Below are 24,650 nucleotides of genomic sequence, written 5' to 3' on the forward strand. Positions count from 1 at the left end.
GTCTCCTGGGATGACCCCTTCTAACTAACCTAGCAATCCGTATCATCATCATTGTCACCATGGTTACCATAATCATTATTCTTACCATTACATTGTACCATTTTTTTTTTTGCAATAATCACTGTTCTTACCATTATCACTGTCTCTTTACCAGTAATTGGGCCCACTGTACTTCATTTTTACCACTATCATCATCCTCACCATTACCACTATTCGTATAGTGTATCACCATTCTTCCCATGCAATACAAACAAGAAAACGGCACAAGGACCTGGGGCCCGTTTCATAAAACTTGTCATTAGTGACAAGTTGTCATAGATGTGACAAGCTACTGAAATCCTTGAATCTGACTGGCCGAGAGCAAACTTGTCATAGAAATGTGGCAGTTGTCACTGATAAAAAGTTTTATGAAACAGGCCCCTGGATATAGATTACACAAGCATACACACACACACACACACACACACATACACCGATATGACAATAATCACAGGCAGAGCACTACATACGTGGTCATCCTGTAATACATCATGGCAAGGAAATTCGAACTACAAAGGATGAAATCACATGGTGCGCCATTATGACGTCATAGGATTTTTATGGAATATTGAGATACATTTCATATACATGTATAACAACAAAAATTCAGGTGTCACAACGGGTATGGAAGTTACTACAGTGGATCCCTTCTAACGAAGTCCTCGGGACCGCCAGTTTTCTTTCGTTATATCGAAATTTCGTTATAAGCGAACAAATAACAATTAAAAAAAAACATAGAGCCGATAATGTTGCGGCCTGAATTTTTATTTCGCTGTAACCGGAATTTCGATATAACCGTGTTCGTTATAAAGGGAGTGTACTGTATTATCATTATTATCATTATTTATCTGGCCATACAACTGCGATATACAGTACAATGTCATGTAACATATGTGCATACAGGGGTTCGACCAACTTCCATATTTTCACGATTTTAAGAAAATGAAAAATATAAAGTACATAGAGAGGTAGCGTCTGCTTTTACTGCCTGAATAAAACGAAAGTCGAAAATACCATTAAATTCGAAAGGCACAAGTAGTATTGTTACAAACTAAGCACGATGGCGTTAAAAACAAAATCGCTCAGTAAAAATCCTTCACCATAACGCAGCGTATAACAATAGTTACGTTCAGACGGCAAGCCCTAACCTCGAGGTTAGGATTGTGTCTTGCCCAAATGAATAACAAACAACCAATTACACGGTTTTGTGAGAACCGTGTTGAGACTGTCATCTCTTGTGATGAGAAGAGCAGACGGAAAAGGAAGTGAGGTCAACTTGGAGTTACCGTTTTGAGAGTTTGGGAGGACAATGGCATATGCCTAACTATTTGATATTTTACACTTTACACGTGGAAATGTCATTGATACTCATTTCAGATTGTAAAAAGTACACAAACAAACATAGGTGTTTATATGTTTGACAGAAAAACGTGGTAAAGAACCGCTCATGAGAGTACATCCGTCTCCCCGGGGTAGGAGAAATCGGGTTTGTTCAGCTACTGACGGCATGCACTGATGAACGTCTCGGTGAAGAATTTCGGATAGCCGGCATCCACGCTGTTTCGGCCGGCGCTAATCTTGAACACTTTTTTCGAGCGAACGAAATATCTGTTTCCTGTAAAGAAAAACAAAACGGAAGAGCCAGAAAAATGAATGTAATAAAAAGACAGCAACTAGAGTAACTTTATTTTGATAATGAGATGATGAGACGACATTCAATTGCTTATGAGTTTTACAAAATGAGGCTTTGTTATTCATTACGGACGGCTCGCTGGAAGTATTTGCAAAGTAAAATGAGACCCTTCTTCTGTATGTGTTTGTGGGATTGTGTGTGTGTGCGCGTGTGTGTGTGCGCGCGCACACGTATGTGGACATTATGGCAAGTCTGGAAAACTTGTCTTTGGGATGGCCTTGAAATAAAAAGCTTCATGTCTTCCACCCAAAGCAATACTGTATGTTTTAGTTCAGGGCCGGCGGAGCGTTTTCAAAAGTAGGGAGAGGGGCGCACTTCCCGCTTTAAAAAAAAAAATATAACCTTCAGCGCAACTTCTGGCGCGACTTCTGGGTTTCTTCAGCTGACAAGCAGAGAAAAAGAAAGAAAGAAAGAAAGAAATCTGTTTGATGATCAATCCTTTTATCGTCGCCAAATTAAAAAAACAACAACATGATTTTACATTTTTGTGATCAAAGTTTATAACCTATAATGGAGGCCGTGGGGGTGACGACATCATTTTGCATATAGATAATATATCCAAATCAATATCATTTACGAAACATCTTAAAGTTTGAAATGTGAACAGTTTCTTGCTTTTACGATTTTCAATGTAACCTTCACTATTTTCTCATTATTTGATACACGCGTGCATAAGGCAAAATGAACAAAATGAAATTAAAAGACTCAAAAAGTGATAGTTACACAAAATTTGCATCAAGCATAGAAACTGAAAACTTCACAGCGTGTAAGTGAAAGTTCAACAGTCTCAAAATCGAAAATTTGACCGAAAATCGTGATATAAGACGGTTAGGAATAGTACGATGATCGCCGACGTTATGATGTATAATAGTATGAAGATATGCTATTGTTGTTGAGGGATGTACAGTAAAAGACAGGTGCTGCGGAACGTTTTACGTGGTAGGAAGGTGGAAGCTGGGGGGGGGGGGGGGGGTCACAGGGCAAGGGTAACTTTCGGAAAGGCATAGGGTTTTTAAGACCTAAAGGGGGGGATTTGTTTAGAACTTACCGCTAGTGTCGGAGAAGGCAGCAGTGAGTTTGCTTGGCACGCCGGGAAACTCGTCCGCGATACGTCGTGGATAGCCGGACTCTACACGCCTGGTTCGCTCATTATATGCGTACACTTGTGAGCCTTTGAAGAAGTAGGTCCGCTCTTCCATCGGGGAGTGGAGTGCGGCTTGCAGTCCCTTTGGGAGACCGAGGCTCGACAACGTGACGGGTGCCCCGGTGCGCGAAAACCCGCTGTGAGTGAAGAGCTTTTTACCTATAACCGAACAAAGCAAGATCAGCACATCAGCAAATGAAAAATATCAACATTAAAAAGAGATAGGCCCTAATAATGCATAAATGAATCAAATGAAATCAGTTCGTGAAACATGATTAGATTCAAGAAAAAGAAAGTGAACACAGCAAATCTTCGGAATTGATCCCATTTCCCACATAGACATAAACATTATTGGTCTTACTTCGTTGCACATCGCTTATTCGTGAACTTGTAAAACATGTGAACGTTTGATACAAATAGTCTGGAAAAACAACGTAGGCCCTAAGGAAAACTTGGACATGAGGCTCGTCTGGTCTGGCCTTACATGCACATTGTGTATTTTAAACGCTAGGATTCAGTGCAAGAGAGCCAACCAATATTACCATACGTATACATGTACTACTCGTATCAATATGTTTATAGAATTTATACATAGGCGCCAACATACATAGGGCCTACATACATATACACATCAGAGGCCGACATGCCTACACACATTCGTGAACAAATTTTACGCAAAAAAAAAAAATCGTTTACAAAATTCACAAACAGAATCTGATTTAGGCAAACACCGGCACTAATCGTTACTCTGTTGGTCAACACTGACTTGACACTGAACGGGTAATCACTGATGGGGATCGATTGGATGGGCCTATGATGATTAGGGAGCTTTAGATCTTCGTAACGGGGACGTTCAGAGAAAAAAAAAAACATCTTCTGAGCACGCGCAGAAACGCACATCAAGTTGATCTATTTATAGCTCGCGTCGTCTTGAGTTTTTTAGTGTTCTGGGTTATTTTTACGTCTGCTCAATTTACGACGTAGAGGCTACTTCATGCACCGATCATGGGGGCGCCATTTTATGTTTTATAGGTTGCGTCCTAGCGTAATCTAAGCTACTTTTTAGCACGACGCATGTAGGGAGAGAGGAGAACGTCCAACGCACTCATCGTCTCAAATGTCTGCGACTCAAATCTAAAGTTCCCTGTCAGACACGTCGGGGCCGTAAAATACCAACCTCGTACAAAACCGACGTTTCCATTAGCAAACTCATAGGCGCAAGTTGGTTTGGCTGGAAGTCGGTTGAATAGAGCCTTACTGAATTCACCCTCCGGAGGTGAGAGCAGTGTACCGTCACTACCAACGCGCCATACCAAGTCCTCCTTTGGAAAAAAAAAGGGGGGCAACGACAAGAAAATAACGATGATATTGATGATGACAGTACATGTATCAAACAGTTTCACTGATCATAAAAGTATACATTTTTTCGCTTTTTAGTATAATGTGAAATGAAATATTGAATTATGGAGACAATGACTTCCCTGTTTGGAGTAAAAGAGAAAAAATAATAATCACCGTCACCTGCACCATTACCACCATTACGACCACCACACTATCCCAGATCCCAGACCACAGTATACCTCTCCACCGCACCACAGCCATTACTATCATCACCCCCTGTCCATCATTCAACAACCACTAACATTATCACCACCAGCGCCACAGCCATCTTACCACCGTCAACACCACAGCAATTACTGCTGCCACTACGTATGACTTCACCTGGAGCAACAAACGAGCAAAAACCATCGTTCTTAAAATTTTCAAAATAATCATCGTTACCCGGAAGAGATTCAACTCTCCGTTGATATAGCTGGCAGCAGTGAATTTCAGATCACACATCGCTGGCGCCGGCGCTGGCGGGTCTGTAACACGTGGTGCTGGTGGTGGTGGCGCTGTCTGGACATTGGAGTTTGGGTCTGCAGGATCAAAAAGTAAAACAAATCATTGGCGAACATAATATAGCTTGCAATTGCCACATCGAATTACACATCCGAAGTAGACGTTAGACAACATAATCCTTAACTGCACTAATGTTGTTATATTCCCAACGTTGTTAAATTTCAAAGGAATTATGACAGTATTATTATCCTCAATAGGCTGTGTAATTATCGTCATTTAGATTATTGATACCATTTGCATTGTTGCATCATGATCGTTTTTACAATAATTCCAATAAATATGACTTGCTAATTTCTTTCAGTTTTTGTACTTAATACACTCAACGTTGTACTCACCGAACTAGCAGAATATTAAAAACCGGCCCTTTTAGTGCAACCTCAAAAACTTAAAATTTTAGACACCATCGTGGCAGATATCTCAGACGCATTTATTAAAAAAAAAAATGAAATGAGCAAAAAAAAAAATCATAATATTAATCGAAAAGGCATGTGAGGAAAATCCCAACAAGCAAAGAACAAGAAATGGTTGTTTTGATAATAAGTGTAAAGAAACAATAAAAATCATTACGGAACACTGAAACCTCTCCACAATGTGTATTATGCTCTGTATATTGCTTTCGCAAAAGAAAGAAATAAATCTCTACGAAGCCCTGAGCATATACCATACAAATCGATGAGCGATTTTACAATTACAACTTAATTGTGTCCATGAATGTATATCCATTCATTTTCTTTCAGACGAAAGGTTGAATCTTTTTTAATAGTATATTTTTATCGATTTACTCACCACACACAAAATCTGGATCAGCGGCATCTGTACATTGAGAAAGAGTGGGATTGATAGAAAAAAAAAAAGATATAGACCTATAAAGGCATACACACATGATGTACATTTACATTGATATCAGACAACTGAAAAATTAGAATGCAGATAAATAAGTACATAAAGGAAGAGGGTTTCATCACAGGATTAAAAGGATTAAAGTTTTGGTTGAGATGGGGCTTCAGGTTTGTAACTTTTTTGTAGGATAATGAGAAATCACTTGTAAAATATCAAAGAGCACGCATTTCTAAAAGGAATTCAAAGTTTATTGGATGTAGATCGGTTTGAACTTTTTTGTGAGATAATGAGAAACCAACTGCAAAATATAAAAGAGCATACAGTTCTAAGAGGATAGTTTATTTGATATAAATCGGTTTGAAACGGCTGAGACATCCAAAAACAAAGTGGTCCTAATAAAAGGAGGGTCTCACCTTTTATTAGGACCACTTTGTTTCACTTTGTTTTTGGATATCTCAGGAATTTCAAAACCGGTTTCATCAAATGAACTTTGATTTGACCCCAATCAAAGCCATGGGCCCGACTTTCGTAAATAGGCCTACAAACAGTGGAGTCTGGGGGGGGGGTGTCCTTGGGGGCATTTCATGAAGCGGTTTGGTCGCATATTTTCCCGACAAACTGTTATAAGCTACTGAAATCCTTGCATCTGATTGGCTGAGAGCAAACTTGTCCGACCAATTTGTCAGACAAAATGCTCCATGAAATCTCCCCCCCCCCCTAAAAGGTTTAAGTTAAGGGGAGGAATGGGGAATGGTGCTCTCCATTGGACTCACTGCAGAGCCCGCACATTGTAGGGCATCCTTCGCGCACTTGGGCGTATCCCTCGCAGAACTCGGGCCACCAGGTCTGGTAACACCTGTACGACGTATCGATGCACTCCTCTGGCAAGGAGAATACAGAGACAAACAGACAGAGAAACAGACGGAAAGATGAGACAAGCCAAGTGGCGGATGTCCCGAATGATGGTACTTGTGATGTATCACAATGATGATGATCATAAAAATAATGCAAATAATAAAATGGCAATCCAACGTCTAGTAATGATACTAGTGAAAACGACTGCAGTAGTGATTATCATTAATAACTATAAAGACACGGCTTTATTCTACTTGGAACGTCATGTATGCCTAGAGATTTGAGGAGTACATGAAGTTGAATAATTTCTCGGATTCGTGTTGTTCATCATAATATGCATCATCTGTAATATCAACATCAACATCATATTTTGGGCGTTTCAGCGCATAAATTTCTTTTTTCTTACCATTTCCCTTATCCCTTATTTCTTTTAAAATCTCCTGGGGGTATTTCTCTTTTCCTTTTTCTTTAATGTCGAACTGATAGTTTGATAAGCGGTCCCTTTTCAGCTTGAGTTAATGAGTAGGATATGCAAGTATGTAGCAGAGTGTTGTCTTATATCGTACGTGTGCAAGTTTTTCGATGCACTACTGCACGGATGAATTACACGTAGAATGAAGTCTTCTGATGACTTCGATTAAAAAAGAATCGACTGGTGTCTGAAGTACCTGGAATTTGTCCGCATTCCACTCTGTAGCTGCTCTTCACCCCCATCCCCCCCCCCCCCCCCAGTATTATCCGCTATCTCTGATTTTGCATGATTGTAGTGAATTAATTAAAAGAGTAGGTTATTTCTTTTAGGTGGAAGAATCACCATGCAGTTTTCAGAGAACTATCGTTTCATCTCGTTTTATTGTATTGACTAATCGTATAATAACTCCCCCTGGAGTCAAGAGCATGTGGTCGTTGCGTATGATCTTTGAGAAGGACTCGGATGGCAACATGACTGTGCATGATTATCTTTGATACCATTTTGGTGCCGATGATGCGATGTAAGTTACATCAATAAGTCAAACTTAAGCATGACGACATCTTTACTCATGTTCTCAAAGCATAGAAATAAAAAAAAAAGTTGTATGCAAATTACCTTGATGTCCTTTAATGCGATATAGGCCTACTTGACTGTTGTTGTTGTTCAAATCATGTTTCGTGTTGTATATTTCTGTAAATTTATTGTTTTCATATTGTTTGTAAAATGTGGAAACGGATATCAAATCATACACATAGTATCAAAATGCTGTAAATCATTGGTATAGGTGTGTTGCAGGGGATGTTAAACGGCAACAAGAGAAAGCTACAGAAACTGGACTTACTTTCACATCTGCTGCCATAGTAGCCGTTTGGACATGTGCACTTGCAAGCTGCAGAATTCAACTCGCCACAGTTTTCACAAGTTTGACGACAGTCTGGGTGAAAAGAATATAAGTCAAAACATAATGCCCTCTTTCGAAGCTTTTCACAGAGCAAAGGAATTTTGACGTCACTTCTTGATCTGTATAAAGCTAAAGTCCTGTTATCTTTAAGTCTTTTAACATTTCATTTCATTTTATTTCATTTCATTTCATTTATCTATTGTCCATAAAATTCAAAAATTTTGTGATTCAAGTGGCATAGATACACATATATAAAACACATTTCAAAATGAAGCACAGAAAATAACAACACACGTCATTGATTTATATGAAATAACACAGAGAAACTTAACACTCAATAACAAAATGTACATCAATGACATCCAGTATTGCACCTATTTTTTTATATCTGTCCAAATATTATATATAACAAGAGTTGTAAAATACAATGAAATACAAAAAAAAAATAAGGCTGATACAGCACATACAAACAAAATATTGACATATCATCCTATAAAAATCTGAAACAACACTATCAATAAAGAAGTTACTACCAGCATAAAACTCCCCTTGTAGAAACTCAACAAGTTTGAACAACATCCCACATAGAATGTGTTGCGTGAGACCCCATTCGCGCCATGTTTTGTTGATTCATAGTAATAGTGCATGGATCCGTAAAGCACTGTATGCTAAAGGTGATTTTGTCTCGAACAGGGTGTTGGAGATGAACTCCAATCCATGCGAAAGTTTGATAAATCTAAAAAAATTTGATGAGCAAAGCTAGCCCACTCAAATAAACCAACATGTTAAAATCTCATTGCCATTGGAAATGTAAATCAAAAACTTTTGTAATGAGCGATCCGAGCTCTTAGCTGAAATGAAATAAGTAGATTTGATATTACTCTCAAAGAATTATTAAAACTGCGTTTAATATTAGAATTGAGTTCCATTTCACTTACCGCACGCTTCATTGTGCTCTGAGCAAGGTCCTGAAAACAGAATATAATGTATCATAGAAGATGAAATTAGATATTCAGCTATCAGCCATCATACTGTAATGATATACAAACACACATTGTTTGGTAAGATTTGGTTTGGTTTATTTCTGCATCATCTTCCTTCAAGTACAATGAGAAATCAATAAAAAATTGATACAGAGTATATGCAAAAAAAAGTAAAATATACAAAATCAATATACAAGAATTGTCAGTTTCATAAAACCATCTTTCATACTACAAATAAATCAAAGCAACATCATAATGCATACTGTAGTCGTATGTGAACAAGGAAGAATTCGATACAGAGGACCGTCATCAAGAAGAGCTTGACGTGGATGAGGCCCTATATCATATATATATATATATATATATATATATATATATATATATATATATATTCATATATATATATATATCTCTTATGTATTCTCTCATGGTCCCATATCGTACAAGCTTTGCTTTTTAGTAGGACCCTCCATTTCGTTGACCGGATATTATAGGTTGTCCCAGACGTCAGGTCCGTAATATCTGATTGATTCCTAGGCTAATAAACAGCTTTGGGGTTCACAAGGTGATAGTCTGTCGAACGACGAGCTATGTTTGAACATTCGAGTATAAGTCAAATATGTTGTGGAATATGGGGGAAGTTGGTTTTTTTTTTGTGTGTGTGTGTATACTCGCACATGAATAGGCCTGTTTGAAGAATGTGAAAGTCTCAAAACTTAAAGGTGTTTAAGCGATGAAATAAGGCTCTGTATGAGATAGATATATTTATGTCGAATAAGTAATGATGTGAATTGCACGCTTCAGAGTAAATACGATGAGTTGTTCAGTTTTGAAATACACAGTTCCCCACACAACATTTGAATATGTGTGGCAGAATGAGAGAATTGTGTAAAATGTCGAGGGATCGCTCTGATACAAGTTTTTCAACTACTTCCAAAGTACACAGGCGTTTCTTGTAGGGTCCTTTTTAAACAGGATTTGTTCGTTGTACATTGATTGCGATCATCATGTGAAGATCAACATAATTTTAGTCGAATTAGCTAATGAACGCTTAATTAGAAGAGATCAGTTATTGTTAAGCTAGAGAGAACTTCTTTGGGGGATCAATTACAGAGGCGTAAAGGCTATGGTTTTGTTCTTTTGATTTTATGTCGATGTAATTCTCCAGTTCACTAGTGTATTTAAATTTATGGAATTTAAAGGGACTGTACAGAACTGGTTGAAGTGACGATTCAGCTTGAACCATTTAGCAAGATATTTAGAAACCACTCTATGAAATGTTACAGAGCATACAATAAAGGGGAATCAAAAGTTGACTTGATGAAATCTGTTTTGAAATGACCGAGTTATCCAAAAAGCAAGGTAAAACAAAGAGATCCTAATAAAAGTCGTAGCCTGTCAGTTTTAGCAGTATCACTTTTTTGGATATCTCATAGCCATTTCAAGACCAGTTTTCATCAAATACACGTTGAATCCTTTTTGGAATCATTAATGCTTTTTCATATTTCATACGAGGTTTCTCACTATCTCATCAAAAAATTTTATAAACCTGATGTTAGGTCTCAACCAAAACTATACAATCCCTTTAAAAAGAAAAACCGGCAGTGATGTTTACTTTCGCATAGAATATGTTTGGAATCCAGTTTACATAAATTTCTTGTGCTCATGTCGGGCAAGACTTCTGGTCTCAAGGAGCATACAATTTGAATAGTGAACTAGTCCACGTTGAACTATATTTCCCGGGACTTTATCGTATCGGCCATTGAATACTGTATAGAAGAACTACGCCCTCTACAGAAATACATGCTGTAGTCGATAATTTTCTTTGCCGACCCAAATCGCCATAGTCATCATAATCATTTTGTTTTTGTTATTGTCGCATACCTTTGTAATTTCGTTTGAACAACCAAAAAAGTTTTTTTAGGCTTGTATGACAAAGGAATAACATTAAAAATTATGTGTTTCAGCAAGATTAGTATCAATAAAATTTTCCAGTAGACTATACTATTAGCTGTTAAGTTCAAGGGTTCATGACAAAAAAAAAAGAAGCGGGTGATGAATGACAAATGACACTTCATGATGATAATAACAAAAAGGATACAAAAAACGAAAATCAAACATCCGAAATTTAGTTTACACGCGTGAGTTATTGATCAGTCGAGCAAGTATCGGGATAGCTTTTCTGATTTCAGGACGTTGTATACAAAGTGTACATAAAAACTCTCAATTTATTATCACTGCTCTGGTCATTCCGGTCCTTCCTGCTGCCGTCATGATGTATACCATGCGTTGACTCTATGCGGAATTACGAGGAATGGGTTCATAGTAAACAAACAAACAAACAAACAAAAAAGAAGGATTGTATATGGATAAAGAACTATAGGTATACTCACGGCATAGATCATTGTAACACTGGCCTACGCCGTTCCCGCAGTCCGTGCAAGGGGGCCCGATAGAATAAGGTTGCACCCCCTGCCAGTTACCTCTGAAGCAAGAATGATTGAGAGAGAAATAAAAAAAAAAGATACAACAATGTTTCCTTGATCATAATGTCAATTCATTCACAACACAAAAAAGGAGCCAACGGCGTGGCGTTTGTCTCAAAATACCACCTGTAAGTTTCTATGATTACGGCGTTTAGACAATCAACAACAACAAAAACAAAATATAACTTCTGAACAATAGCAGTTGTTATTAATTTTGTATTTGTTTCTATTAATAACTAGGTGTGAAGCGCAACGCCACACACCCCGCTGCGTTTGGGTAATGGCAAAACAATTAGGCCTACTGTGTCTAAATAAAGTATGTTATGGAAAGCATAACGAAATAACGATAAGTTATGCACAACTTACGATCTTACCACTAAGTTACATTAATCTCAACAAAAAATGAAATTACTTTACAAAGATCTATATACATACTGGTATAGACTTGGCTATTTTAATGTCAGGGTTTACCATCGCAGGGGAGGTGTTACTGTTATTATCATTAATGATAACATTTCTTCAACAAAGGTTTTCGCGTTTGTTTTTGATGAATTAGCGCAATACTCACGTTGGTCCGTAGTTGCAGACGACATACCACGCGTTCCTGAAGGCGCCACCAAGGTAGGAACAGAAATAGCGCCCGCACCCGACCCTATTAGTTGACGACCACACAACCTGGGGGTAAACAGATTTGACAGTAAGAGCTCAATTGCACGCGAAAAGGTATAATGACGACAGGATCGCTAATCTAGTATATTTGTCAGACATTAATGACTTTTATCCTTGCAATTGATTTGTAGGGGTGGATCCAGGAATTCGGTGAAGGGGAGGAGCGCAAAGCGAGGGGAAGGATGTGAGTTGTTCCCCCCCCCCCCTTCCCCTCCCTCCTCCCATGGTAGGGAGATTTTTTTATATTATATTTGTGTTGGTCATCGTGCGATTTTGGGGTATCTTAAAAAACGAGGGAGGGGGCTCTCGATGCACTTCCCCCCACCCCACCCCCCCCCCCCACCCATCCACCACTAATTTGTTCACTTTACATCTTGTCAATTTTCTTGAGCATATTTGCATATAATTAAAATGGGATTGCCATGCTTGTTCACCACATTAGTATTGACTGTCTTCTCAACAGCTTGATATACCTGGGTGTAGTGACCGCACGGTTTGCCGGGTACACAGGTGCCGCCTGTCCCAGTTTGGTAGGTGTAATCGAGCACCTCGTCGTACCAGACTTGGGTAGCCCGGACGCCCGACAGCGGCGTGTCCTGACGCCCCGTGTGAGCCCAGAGATTCTGGCCGATATTCTGGTATGGTGACACGTTGGTCGGCTGGCCGTGTCTGAATTGGCATTGCATGGCCCACTGATACGCCATATAGGCAAGATTCTCGTCCCAGGACTGCATTGTGACGTCATCAATGAGAACGTATGAAGACGCAAAAACAAACAAAATGATGAAGATTTGTCAGCTCTACGTCACGAATGTAAGTGAACAGAATGTGATGACGTCATCTTAATGGGATATCTTTCTCAGACAGACGTTGGCACTTTTACAAAAGTAAGCAAAAAATAAAAAATTCAAATCAGAGAAACTCGTCGCCATAAGGAAAAATGTTGAATTTTCCCGTTTCTTTCCATGTGTTTGGAAGTCAACATAAATTATGAAGGCGTCACTTTCGAGACATTGCGCATGCGTCACCTCACGTGATCTTCAAACATTGCCCTCCTCGAACAAAGAATAGTGAGACCTTCCTCGCTAAGAGCATTTTCAAAATGTACGTTTACATGGAGTGCCTGGAGCAATCTAGAATTAGCTGTTCCGTGTGATGAATTATTTCATTCCCGGTCATTCGAAGTTACCTCTAAAGAAGAGTGAACGTTTAAACTTCAATAAAAGGCCAATGACTATCACATAATTCTCTCATGGGATGTTTTGTCACCCAAACGCTTATTTTTATGGGGGGAAAAAGTCTTCCCACCCTTTCTTCCAGATTTGTTTACTGTAGTTGTAATGAAAACAAGTATGCACAAACAACGACACAGATGAAACAAGAAACTTAATAATGCACGTCTATGTACAAGACGAACTATAAACCCAGTGCAGAGATTGATTCAAGGTTTGTGTGGTGTTGGTAGTGTTGTTAACTTTGTGGGGTTTTTTCTAAACTCGTTAATAAATTTACGAAAGTGCAACATTTTTAGACTCGTAAATAATTTCATCAAAGTCGAACATAAGATACGGTACTTAACATGTCATGAAATTATGAATTAACGCTACCTAAGTATTTGATGTTAAAATAACTAAACTTTACAGAATGATAACAATTACTGCTTGAAAGTTGACGGAATGCATTGACAAAGATTGTGTTTGGCACACACGGAAATAAAACAAATTGGGGACGATGAAAAGAGACGAATAAGAAACCAACCATGTGCTCCATGTCTGACGCCCTCACAGCGTTCGGGTCGTTCCTCTCGTTGTCGTCCCTGGCGGCGGGCGTGCGTCGGAGCTCGTTGTGTCTGTCGACGATCTCCTGGTTCTCGAAGACGGCAAAGTTGGAGCCCCCGAAATCCGCCGGTAGGTCGGGCATCTCGGCTTCGTTGGCAGTAAGGTTGAGGCAGGGCTTGTTCGATTTGAGCACCATGGGCTCCTGAGGCGGCTGCGTCGGCGCGGGAGTCGGTCGCGGTGCTCGACCTGACCCATGAAATAAATATGATATCGGTATGATACAGGATTAGGCCTATACTAATGACGATAAGATCATACTAGTTTATACAATACTACTACTACTACTTCTACTTCTGCTTCTACTGTACTAGTAATGATTCCTACCACAGTATTGAATATTGCTGAGAAAATTAAGATAGAAATATCTATGATCTTAATTATCGTCCATCTATGCCTATAAAGCTGGCTATGTGTAGCCATGCAGTCATTTGCGTATATAGGAAACTTCCTTCTCTGTATGTCAAACCTTATATGTGTAATCTTTCATTCATTTATACATCTTTCTTTCTGTCATTTTATCTATTTGTCCATCTACTAGTATTTCGCTTATTACAATAAATGTATGTCCATGTATACCACTTGTCCGCGCATAGTTGTATGCACTGACGAAGGCCCGAGGCTGGCCGGAAATGTTGTGAATAAAAACCTTGTTGGAACTACAAAATGGCGTACTCGAGACTCCTATGCCCATGTATGATATGATAAGCGAACATACTACAGTGTATATGCACATTATACTAGTAATTACATATAACACATATCTCTGTATATACGTATATAGGTTCGAACTCTTCTTTATATCTACACACCTACACATGAACATCCCAATAGGCATTTCCGTATAGCTCCAGATTTCTGCACCATGACCTCTTCTGGCCACTCCCAGTGAGTGTTACCATGGTAACCTAGTTCATACCAGTCGGTCCCGCTGTGAGACAGCTGTCGGTATGCTGTTTTTATCATTATTGTTTCTTTTTTTTTCTTTCTTGTTTCTTACCTGCTTGGGAATGACTTGCAGTCATGAAGAGAAGAGTCAACCCGAGCATAGAGAACTCGGCACCGAATCTCGCCATTTTGCACGCGAGAGAGAGTCAGCAACCTCAAATGGTATAATTGCGTTTCCTCGGCGAACTTGCTGCCGCCTGTCAAATCCTCTGTCATCGGGATGAAATAGCGCAAACAACAGAAGTGACGAGAAAGAGCGTCTTGCAAAGTACGAGCATGGACCTAATACACACATAGACTAACAGCAAAGATCTTTCTTTGATCCCATCATCACCGCCGCCACCTGATTATGTGTATCTTAATGAGTACATTTAGATATTTCGACAATGACGATTGTGTAATCGTGCATCGTCACTGACAAGAGAACCGTTTCCCTTGGTTGGCTGAGGTATTTTTTTCAGATCTCAGCTGCCTTTGAATAACGGCACCTATGATGGGGAGTAGCTTACCTGAAAATATGACATTTTTCTTGTCACAAATATTGTTAATTACTGAAGTGGACACTTGGGTACACTCATGTGACGCGTTGCTTAATGATAGGACATACATAGCGTCATCTACGGTTACTGTCCATGTTTACTCTGAAACAATGCGGGAAAAATGGATAGATTAGCTTACAAATCACGATTACCCTGCCAAAATATTTGCTTTTTCTTGTAAAGTACGTGTATTTTGCAAATGAAATCTAGAGCGATGATTTCCCAATGTACACTGCAACGACAACACATGCATTTTTCTTGATTTAAGAAAATTATCATCTTCTACGCTTGTAGTTTTTAGATTTCTCAAAGCGCCGTCTTGTTTTCATCCAGGCCGGTTGTCAGCGGTAATGAAGAGATCAAAGCAGGAAAGCATAATTAAAATATTATGTGACACTTTTGACAGAAACAGATGCATGGATTTATTAACGAGCGATGGTCGTCCATGTGTAGCAGGTCCATGACTAAACCAATGAGGTTCAAGAGAATTGAGTCACAACCGACTTATTTCCTTGGAACCCATGTTCGATGACGACACTCGAAAATATTTGAAGCACGTGCCAGACTGGATCTGCTGCGCGAATAAGAAGACAATTGACTCGTGTGTCATTGCATAATCAAAACCCACCTTCTGAGGAATTATGTCTTTGTGTGATGGTAATGACTTTTCGCCATCCCTTCTTATAAAAGATGATATATCAATGTCAAAGACACGGGATGCGTGAATAGAAATTGGGCAAAACAGGAATGATGAAATAAGAATGAAAATTACGCAACTGGGCATGCCCGGGCATTAATCTAACATGTCTATTGATAAAGGCCCCGTCACACTACAGCGTATAAATCAGCGAATGCCTAGCGGATGGGCAAAATTTGGCAAAGTCCAGATACGCTCAAATTCGCTCGAATTCGCAAGCAAAATGTGGTTTTCGAACGTTCGCCTAACGAATGATGAGCATATGCTAACCATGTTACGAGCGGATAAAGTAACGAATGAAAGCGAATGCGTACAGTCCATCCAACGGATGCTGAGCGGACAAAGCGAATGAGCAGCGAATGCCCAGCATATGCAGAGCGATACTGTGGCGATCACATGACGGATCTCGGCCGACGCACACTTCACCAAATCATTTTGAGCAGTGACAGTATCAAGTAATGTTGTGACTGTGAAAATGGCCCCAAAAAGAAGGAAGCAGAAGTCAACACCAAGTACTCCTGATGTCACTACCCTCGACAGACCTCAAGATTCCCCTATTAAAGTGCACTTCCTTCTGATGATCACGTTGACGATGATGTTGGTAGTCCAACATCCTCTATTGCGTCTGGTGCCTCCAACTGGAGTCGAACTTTCACAATTCCAAATTTCCATGCAGAGATTCCCATTTACTACAGGTTGACTTTTATAGCAGCGGTTTACAATAATGTCCTCGATATAAGCACTGCAAGTGCGGTTATTATCTACCAGTTATTACATCATGCCAGAATACGTACATGTTTAATGAAATGTCATGTAGGGGGCTGTGGTATAGTGGATAAGACTCCCGACTCCCGAACCGAGGACCCGGGTTCGAATACCGCCCAGTGCTTACATCCTTGGGCAAGATTTTTTACCCACGATATCCTTCTCGACCCATGCAGGTGTATTAATGATGGGTATACCTGGCAACGCTAGGGTAATGATAACAGCAGGGCCCTCTGGTAGAGCAGCCAGTGGCAACACTGAAGAGGCTACCCTGGGTAAATAAGACCTTTTTCTTATTATCATTGTTATTATTATCCTTATTACTATTATGTGTGCTATGAATATATATATATATATATATATATATATATATATATATATATATATATATATATTTCCTACTACGTTTAATTAACGTGTGTTGCTGTGCAGATTTGCTGGACGAATTTGGACGAACGGCGGACGAATAAGAAACGAACGCAGAGCGACCAAAACTTTCGATCAGCGGATGCTAAGCGAACACAGAGCGGATAGTCATTCCGTTCGTCATCCGCTCAAGATTTTGGACATGTCTAAAGCCCCCGTCACACTAGAGCGGATCGAGCCAACGAATGTCCAGCGGATCCGAAAATTTGGAGATACGCTCACATCCGCTGCTCGTCGTTCGTGACCCACTTGACGTTCGTTGCATCCGCTAGCTGTTCGCAGAGATTCGCAGAGATCCGCCGGAGCCAAATTTTGATTTTGGACATGTCCAAAATCTTGAGCGGATGACGAACGGAATGACAATCCGCTCTGTGTTCGCTTAGCATCCGCTGATCGAAAGTTTTGGTCGCTCTGCGTTCGTCTCTTATTCGTCCACCGTTCGTCCAAATTCGCCCAGCAAATCTGCACAGCAACACACGTTAATTAAACGAAGTAGGAAAAAATAGATATTCACAGCCCACATAATAATGATAATAATAACAATAAGAAAAAAAGTCTTATTTACCCAGGGTAGCCTCTTCAGCGTTGCCACTGCTCTACCAGAGGGCCCTGCCATTATTATTACCCTAGCGTTGCCAGGTAGGTCCTACCCATTTATACACCTGGGTCGAGAAGGACATCGTGGGTAAAAAAATCTTGTCCAAGGATGTAAGCACTGGGGGGGGGGGGGGGGGGGGGGGATTCGAACTCGGGTCCTCGGTTCTGGAGTCGGGAGTCTTATCCACTATGCCACAGCCCCCACATGACATTTCATTATACGTATTCTGGCATTAAGTAATAAAATAATGGTAGATAATAACAGCACTTGCAGTGCTTTTATCAAGAACATTATTCTAAACCGCTGCTATAAAAGTCAACCTGTAGTAAATGGAAATCTCTGCATGGAAATTGGGAATTGTGAAGGTTCGACTCCAGTTGGAGGCACCAGACGCAATGGAGGATGTTGGACTACCAGCATCATCGTCAACGTGATCATCAGAAGGAAGTGCACTTTAGGGAAATCTTGAGGACTGTCGAGGGTAGTGACATCAAGAGTACTTAGTAGGTCTACTTGGTGGTGACTTCTGCTTCCTTCTTTTTGGGGCCAGTTTCACAGTCACAACATTACTTGACATTGTCACTGCTCAAAATGATTTTGTGAAGTGTGCGTCAGCCGAGATCCGTCACGTGATTGCCGCAGTATCGCTCTGCATATGTATATAACTCTGTATATACCAACTCATTCGCTTTGTCCGCTCAGCATCCGTTGGATGGACTGTACGCATTCGCTTTCATTCGTTACTTTATCCGCTCGTAACACGGTTAGCATATGCTCATCATTCGTTAGGTGAACGTTTGAAAACCACATTTTGCTTGCGAATTCGAGCGGATTCGAGCGTATCTGGACTTTGCCAAATTTTGCCCATCCGCTAGGCATTCGCTGATTTATACGGTGTAGTGTGACGGGGCCATAAAATCAAAATTTGGCTCCGGCGGATCTCTGCGAATCTCTGCGAACAGCCAGCGGATACAGCGAACGTCAAGCGGGTCACGAACGACGAGCGACGGATGTGAGCGTATCTCCAAATTTTCGGATCCGCTGGGCATTCGTTGGCTCGATCCGCTCTAGTGTGACGGGGGCTTTAAGAATAATACTTGAAGATTATTCCATATCAGTTTCATTTGTAGGAATTATGTGCTGGAAAAGTGAGGAGCTAAGGGTACAGTTTCAAAAACTTTCACATGATGAAGCTCTGATTTGCACTTTTCCAAATATACATTTTTGGATGGGATTGACTTCTGTTTTATATGCTTTATCATCAAGTGATGATAAATTAACAAGCAAAATATAGCCAACATTATGTTAACGTTCAAAATGAATTCTCAGATTCCCAGCAGGACCACCGCATCGAGCATTGATTATCAAAGGAACAAATGCACCTGTGGAAATCTTTTGCACATCAATTTAGAAAAATGACAACTGTTTGACTAATTAAAGCCAGTTGGAAGTCCGTCTCATAAACCTCCTTGACTAACCAAACTTCCGAAATGAAGTAAATAGAAATACAGCAAAATGACTGCAGTATCGACATTCATTTCTTTTATGTACGCAATCATTTCGCATCTTCTTGGATGCAAAAATGTTTGCGTTTGTTATTTCTATTCGTTTTCGTTTTCTTCTTACCTGGAAAGTTTACTTCGTCATTTTTAAAAAATCTTCTCTAACCTTTGATTGGTATGAATCAAAATGTAACACATTTGTTTGCTGGTTACATTTGGGCTTGGGTTGTTGTTGTTTTTTTTCTCCCCATAAGCATCATTAATGTTTGCGAAATCATGGAGTGCGTCATTTGAGTTGTTATACCTCGGGAAGAAAAAGGACATTAAATAAGGCAACAGGAAACACATAGCGTCATGTTTTCACGGGTTTGATAACTTTTACAAGGACTTCCGGGACAGTGTGAGTAATCTTTCGCAATCTAATGTAGGAAATACTCACACACGCACACACAGACACACACATACACGCGTGCGCACACGCACACACACACACACACACACACACACACACACACACACACACACATACACACAGAATCTTCTTGATATGTAGCCAAAGTTATATGCCATTACATACAAAAAGTAATAAAGCTTGGTGACTGAACTCATTTTACCACGATTTAGAATAAAGCAGGTGAATAAAACATGTTTTCTTGCAAAGACAGATAATTATATTGGTATCCCGGATTTCTATTTAGCTGGAAATGATCGTCTGCTTTTTGAAAGAACTAATTTCATTCAAGCTTTCCGGACCAAGAAAAGGGACGTCCATAACAAATTCCAATACATTCTCAACCATAAACGTGACTCACAGTGAACCGCAGAAGAGAGAGAAAACCATGATCTTATATCCAGATGGTATTGATGCACTTTGGCGGATTAATAGTTCATGCAACATCTTGTTTCAAAATTGGGGGTTTATTAGGCCCAGAGTATAGAGTTTATCTGCCTGATGCTCATTAACTGGTACATTGAAACATGGGATGACTGCGTATACGGTATATATCATTATGGATCTCTCGGGTATAACTTGCTATCCTCGTTTCTGACAGAAACCCCTAAATGTCTTCTTGCACTCACATCTTCCTGAAATTCGGTCGTATTTGAAGGGAAGGAAAACTAAGAAAGTACATTTCTGTCAGAATTGTTATCTTATAGCAAAGGGAAAAAGACTTTCGAATTGATACATAACGGGAAGTTTTGGGTGCTGAATTATTAACAAAACTGTCTGAGAAAGGAAGGCAAAAGTGGGGGCAAAGAATACTGTAGAAATGGTAGATGGGGTAAGAAAGAAGGGGGAAAGGGTGGGGAAGGAGAGGGAAAGGGATTGTTGTCTCTGTGGGAAGAGACGTACATGTCTATATTATTATTGTTGATAATGTTTTCCTCGCGATAACTGTTATAGTGGAGATTTTTCAAAGTTACAATTTTTAGAACAAGTTTAGTCATCTCGGTTGTGAGTGTAACGCGCTTGGATTTTTGGTGTTGTAATATTACCTTTCAAATATAATGTCATGATGGTATGTAATTACAATGGTATAAATATTCTTCTTTTTTGAGAAATCTGTGAACTGTGAGAAAACAATACATTGAAATTTAATCAGAAAGTGCAAACCAGCCACAAGGCTACCGGAAACAAATAAAACTAGAATACGTTACCATTGCTATAATCAAGGTTGGTCTTTTTTTTAACTTGATGGTTGTGAGATAAACAGGAGGAAAACGAGGGTGGAATCCGCGGTAACTACTGTTATTTTTTGTTTGTTCTTTTTCCTATAGAGCACTGAAACATGCAAGACAGCTAAAAATCACATCCCAAACTGGCTGAGTGCAATTAATCATTTACGGTTCGTGAAGAGCAGGGAATACCGTTGACTCTTCAATTCCTGTTTGACCTGTCTTACCAATTGAAACGATTAATACTGTTATAGGTAGGAAATCATTCAACCGGTCGATAGAACACCCCTGTCTATAAACGCTTATCCTTATTTCGATTTTATTTGAAATGATTTGATTTGATTTGATTTATTTCCGCATTCAATCAAATACAAATTGAATACGAATTTCAAAAGCACAAAGACAGAGAATAGCAAGTGCAGTGATTTAAAACGATACATTACACAAACAGATACACATATCAAAAGCGACATTGCATCCTTATCTCGTTCACCATCTTGTTCGCCCTGAAAGCTGTTCTTAATGTTACGAACGACTTAAGAACGACTGGTGATTAGTTCTTGTGCTGAATTATGGAAATTCTGATAAGTATAGCACATTAGAACCGATCACCAGTCGTTTTTCAGTCGTTCGTAACTTTAAGAACACCCCCGTATATCATATATCATATCTCAGTGATTTATTTCTCCCCTTTCTTTTTACCTCCTCTCTCTCCTATACTTTCTTTTGAATTGTCTTTTAAGTAGATGTCGTCCACCTTCAAATGCTCGGTAAGATCCTAGATTCTTTCTTCTCAGAGCGCCGGGGAAGGGGGAGGGGGAGGGACGGGGAAAGGCATGCTATGATGAAGTGGGTATAGAAATCGGCCCTTTTCCCTTGAAATCAAGCAGAAAAGAAATTTGGGGAGGGGACTTTTACTTACGTACAAGCGTTTTTATGCATGATTTTGCGAGAGGATCAGTCAATATTTGTGTTTTTGTGGTCTTAAAGAAATCAAGAAATGTTGGCATATTTGAGAATACAGTTTTAAGCATCACTGCTAACCATGATGACAATAAATATGTTGTTGTAAAATTTCTAAATGGAAATTATTATTTTTTTTTTGATCATGCATACACGAAGTGAGACTTTGTGAAACCTTAAATGGCGTTCATTTTTGTTTGTTCTTTTGTCTTTGTTGGAGTCCTCTAAACGATTGTTGAATTATCTAAGTTCTTTCTACAAATCTTCAAAAGCAACTTCGCTTTTCATTCTGTATGCACGCATGTCATACAGACCTCTTTTGTTTAATCATATGTCTTACTGTTTCACAATCACATAAAATCAAGGAATTTACATACGAATTATAATAAGCAGTCATTGTAGAAAAGTTTTATATTATAGCGGCGAAGAGTGTCAGAGTTGTAATGGCGAAAAAATATATATCATAAACTCCCTCCGTTAAGCCCCCAGTTGTCGATTGCAAAATAAAACGAAGTGTCTATTCATAGCTGCCAATTCATAAAACAGTTACTGTTACCACCAATTCGAGATGTTAAACAATGATTTGCAGCCACAATACATTATATTAGATCATGTCACTGAAATACATGCCGCAGAGAAGAAAGACAAAAAAAGGGAATATAGAAAAATAAAGATGTCAAACACCTTACCTATAGCGTTCTCGCCTTGTTACACCTCCGTGTTCAGCTGTTCGCTCAATTGAGCTGTCTAAGCCGTCAAATGGACTTAACCCGGCAAGTGAGATGTCTGACCGACCTTACCCGTGGAAGCCCAGATAAATAACCCTCGCACGCGATTTCACAGCACGCGCACCCGTCTATCTACGTATCTGGCTCCGCAAACTCCGTATGAATTCTCCTTCCAATCAAAAGAGTCTACCGGATATGGTGATGATAAAGTTTGGAACCGTTTAATGGCTGCTTCCATTGAACTTGCGAAGTTCAGCGAGGAAGCGCATATGCAGAGGAACTTCCAGAGGGGGATCATCCGATGAAATCTGCGGACTGGAAATCATTTCCCTCGCTGTTGTGCGCACATCTAAACACGTCTCCTGCAAGGGTGTTATCTATGGCAGCAAACAAAGATAAATAAATGTCACCAACATCCGCACTACATCTATCAAACTGGCTCCACAACCATAACCATGCAGTTTTTGTCGCTTTTGTTAGCTCTTCTGAACGTTTGATCAAGAAAAGTCGTTTTGATGAGCGATGTCAGTCTTGGTTACTTCATTTGCTTCTTATTTCTATGCACATTTTATTTTCATCAAATTTGGATGATTGCGTACCCTGGTGTATATTAATAACGTTATCGCCAATTTAGTCAACTTAGTTTATTTCTCTTGCAATGAAATTAAATTGCTGTATTCATACATCAACGAAGCACGGAGTGATGAATAGATAAAATGATGGAACACTTTTTAAACCGAATTCCAGTTCCAAAACTATTATTTTCCTTACCTAAACAACGGTCATGTTCCAAGACAATGCGTTGTGTACATTTCTTTTTTTCCTTTTTCCCCTTGCCTATAGGCCAAAAGTATACAATAGCTCATAATTACGTAGGTTCACGATATCTTTCCTTGAGCCAACATTGCATGATATTCACTGCAATTTCAGGTGCAATTCATTCAACATCATTTCAGCAACCTATGACATTAAAAAGATTGACATGATGATATACAAGTTTGATACAACACAGAATGAAGAGTAACGTGATGGCGGGAACCCCAAGAGAAGAAGTTTACTTATAGATAGTGTCCCCGGCAAACATAAACACTGAGATCTGGGAATAAAAACAGATAGCCACCCGGAGCAACAAAGGTGCAGATCCATGCAAAGTAATAGATGCCCGCCAGTTTCAGTGTCAGTTTCTGTTTCGGTTTCTATGTCAGTTTGTTTTATCTTTTTTTTCACAAGTACAAATGAAATCATTATAACAAATCAACAATTTTCGCATCAAGATTCAAACAAGAGTAATCAAAAGAGATAGATAATTACGTGTATAGTATACCATATAGTATACGTACGTAATTTCAATTTCAATTTCACTTCATTTATTTCATTCTCCTTTTTCCAACAAAACATAACACAAAATAAATCCTGAATTTTATCATAAACAAAAATTCGACTTTGCAAAGGTAAATGATACAGATAAACATAAGAATGCATACTGGCAAAGATACAAAGTTATGCTTCAGCTGAGGAAGAAAAATAAACTATACAGGTGGAAACAGTTAATGGATAAGCAGTAACGATCCTCATCAGTGTCAGTGGAAAAAAAAGAAAAATATTGCCAACCCCGACTTACCTGTACCATGTCTATAAAGGATTTATATTTTGGTAGACATGAACGTGGTCGCTAAATCTCTATGCCCGTACCCTATTCGTTGTCTGGTCTGTTTATACAATCTGTTCTCATTCCGTTGGATGGTCAGGAAAGCCTCTCTAACTGAAATAATGTAACAGGTCTTTCAGTAATCAGCAGATGCTCTTCTGTATTGGACGTCATGAAAGACATATTTCTGTTTCTGTTGCTGCTATCTGTATCTGAAAAATATATATATATTCATATATTTATACATTTCTGTTCAAACTAGGTTTCAATCTAATAGTGTAAGGACGGTATAGGAGTAATGCCCCTTCTGCTACATTCTGGCTTCCCTGTGGTTTTTGGT

General features: G+C 39.3%; 1 protein-coding gene across 1 annotated transcript; it reads right to left on the reverse strand.

Annotated features, from left to right (window-relative positions):
* Positions 1–1,256: 1,256 nt before the first annotated feature.
* On the reverse strand, positions 1,257–22,902 carry LOC139734277 (uncharacterized). Its single transcript, XM_071645072.1, has 14 exons — positions 22,624–22,902; positions 14,820–14,976; positions 13,743–14,008; positions 12,458–12,712; positions 11,884–11,990; positions 11,223–11,314; positions 8,785–8,814; positions 7,787–7,879; positions 6,392–6,499; positions 5,565–5,591; positions 4,659–4,771; positions 4,054–4,198; positions 2,781–3,035; positions 1,257–1,654 (listed from the first exon to the last, which is right to left on the reverse strand). The coding sequence occupies exons 2-14, from the start codon at positions 14,893–14,895 to the stop codon at positions 1,536–1,538; spliced, it is 1,686 nt and encodes a 561-aa protein (XP_071501173.1). The 5' UTR covers positions 14,896–14,976; positions 22,624–22,902; the 3' UTR covers positions 1,257–1,535.
* Between the last annotated feature and the right edge of the window lie 1,748 nt (positions 22,903–24,650).

The sequence above is a fragment of the Diadema antillarum genome, unplaced genomic scaffold, assembly GCF_040938485.1.
Source record: "Diadema antillarum isolate AM-2024a unplaced genomic scaffold, OU_Dant_1.0 seq00000521_RagTag, whole genome shotgun sequence".
Classification (NCBI taxonomy): domain Eukaryota; kingdom Metazoa; phylum Echinodermata; class Echinoidea; order Diadematoida; family Diadematidae; genus Diadema; species Diadema antillarum.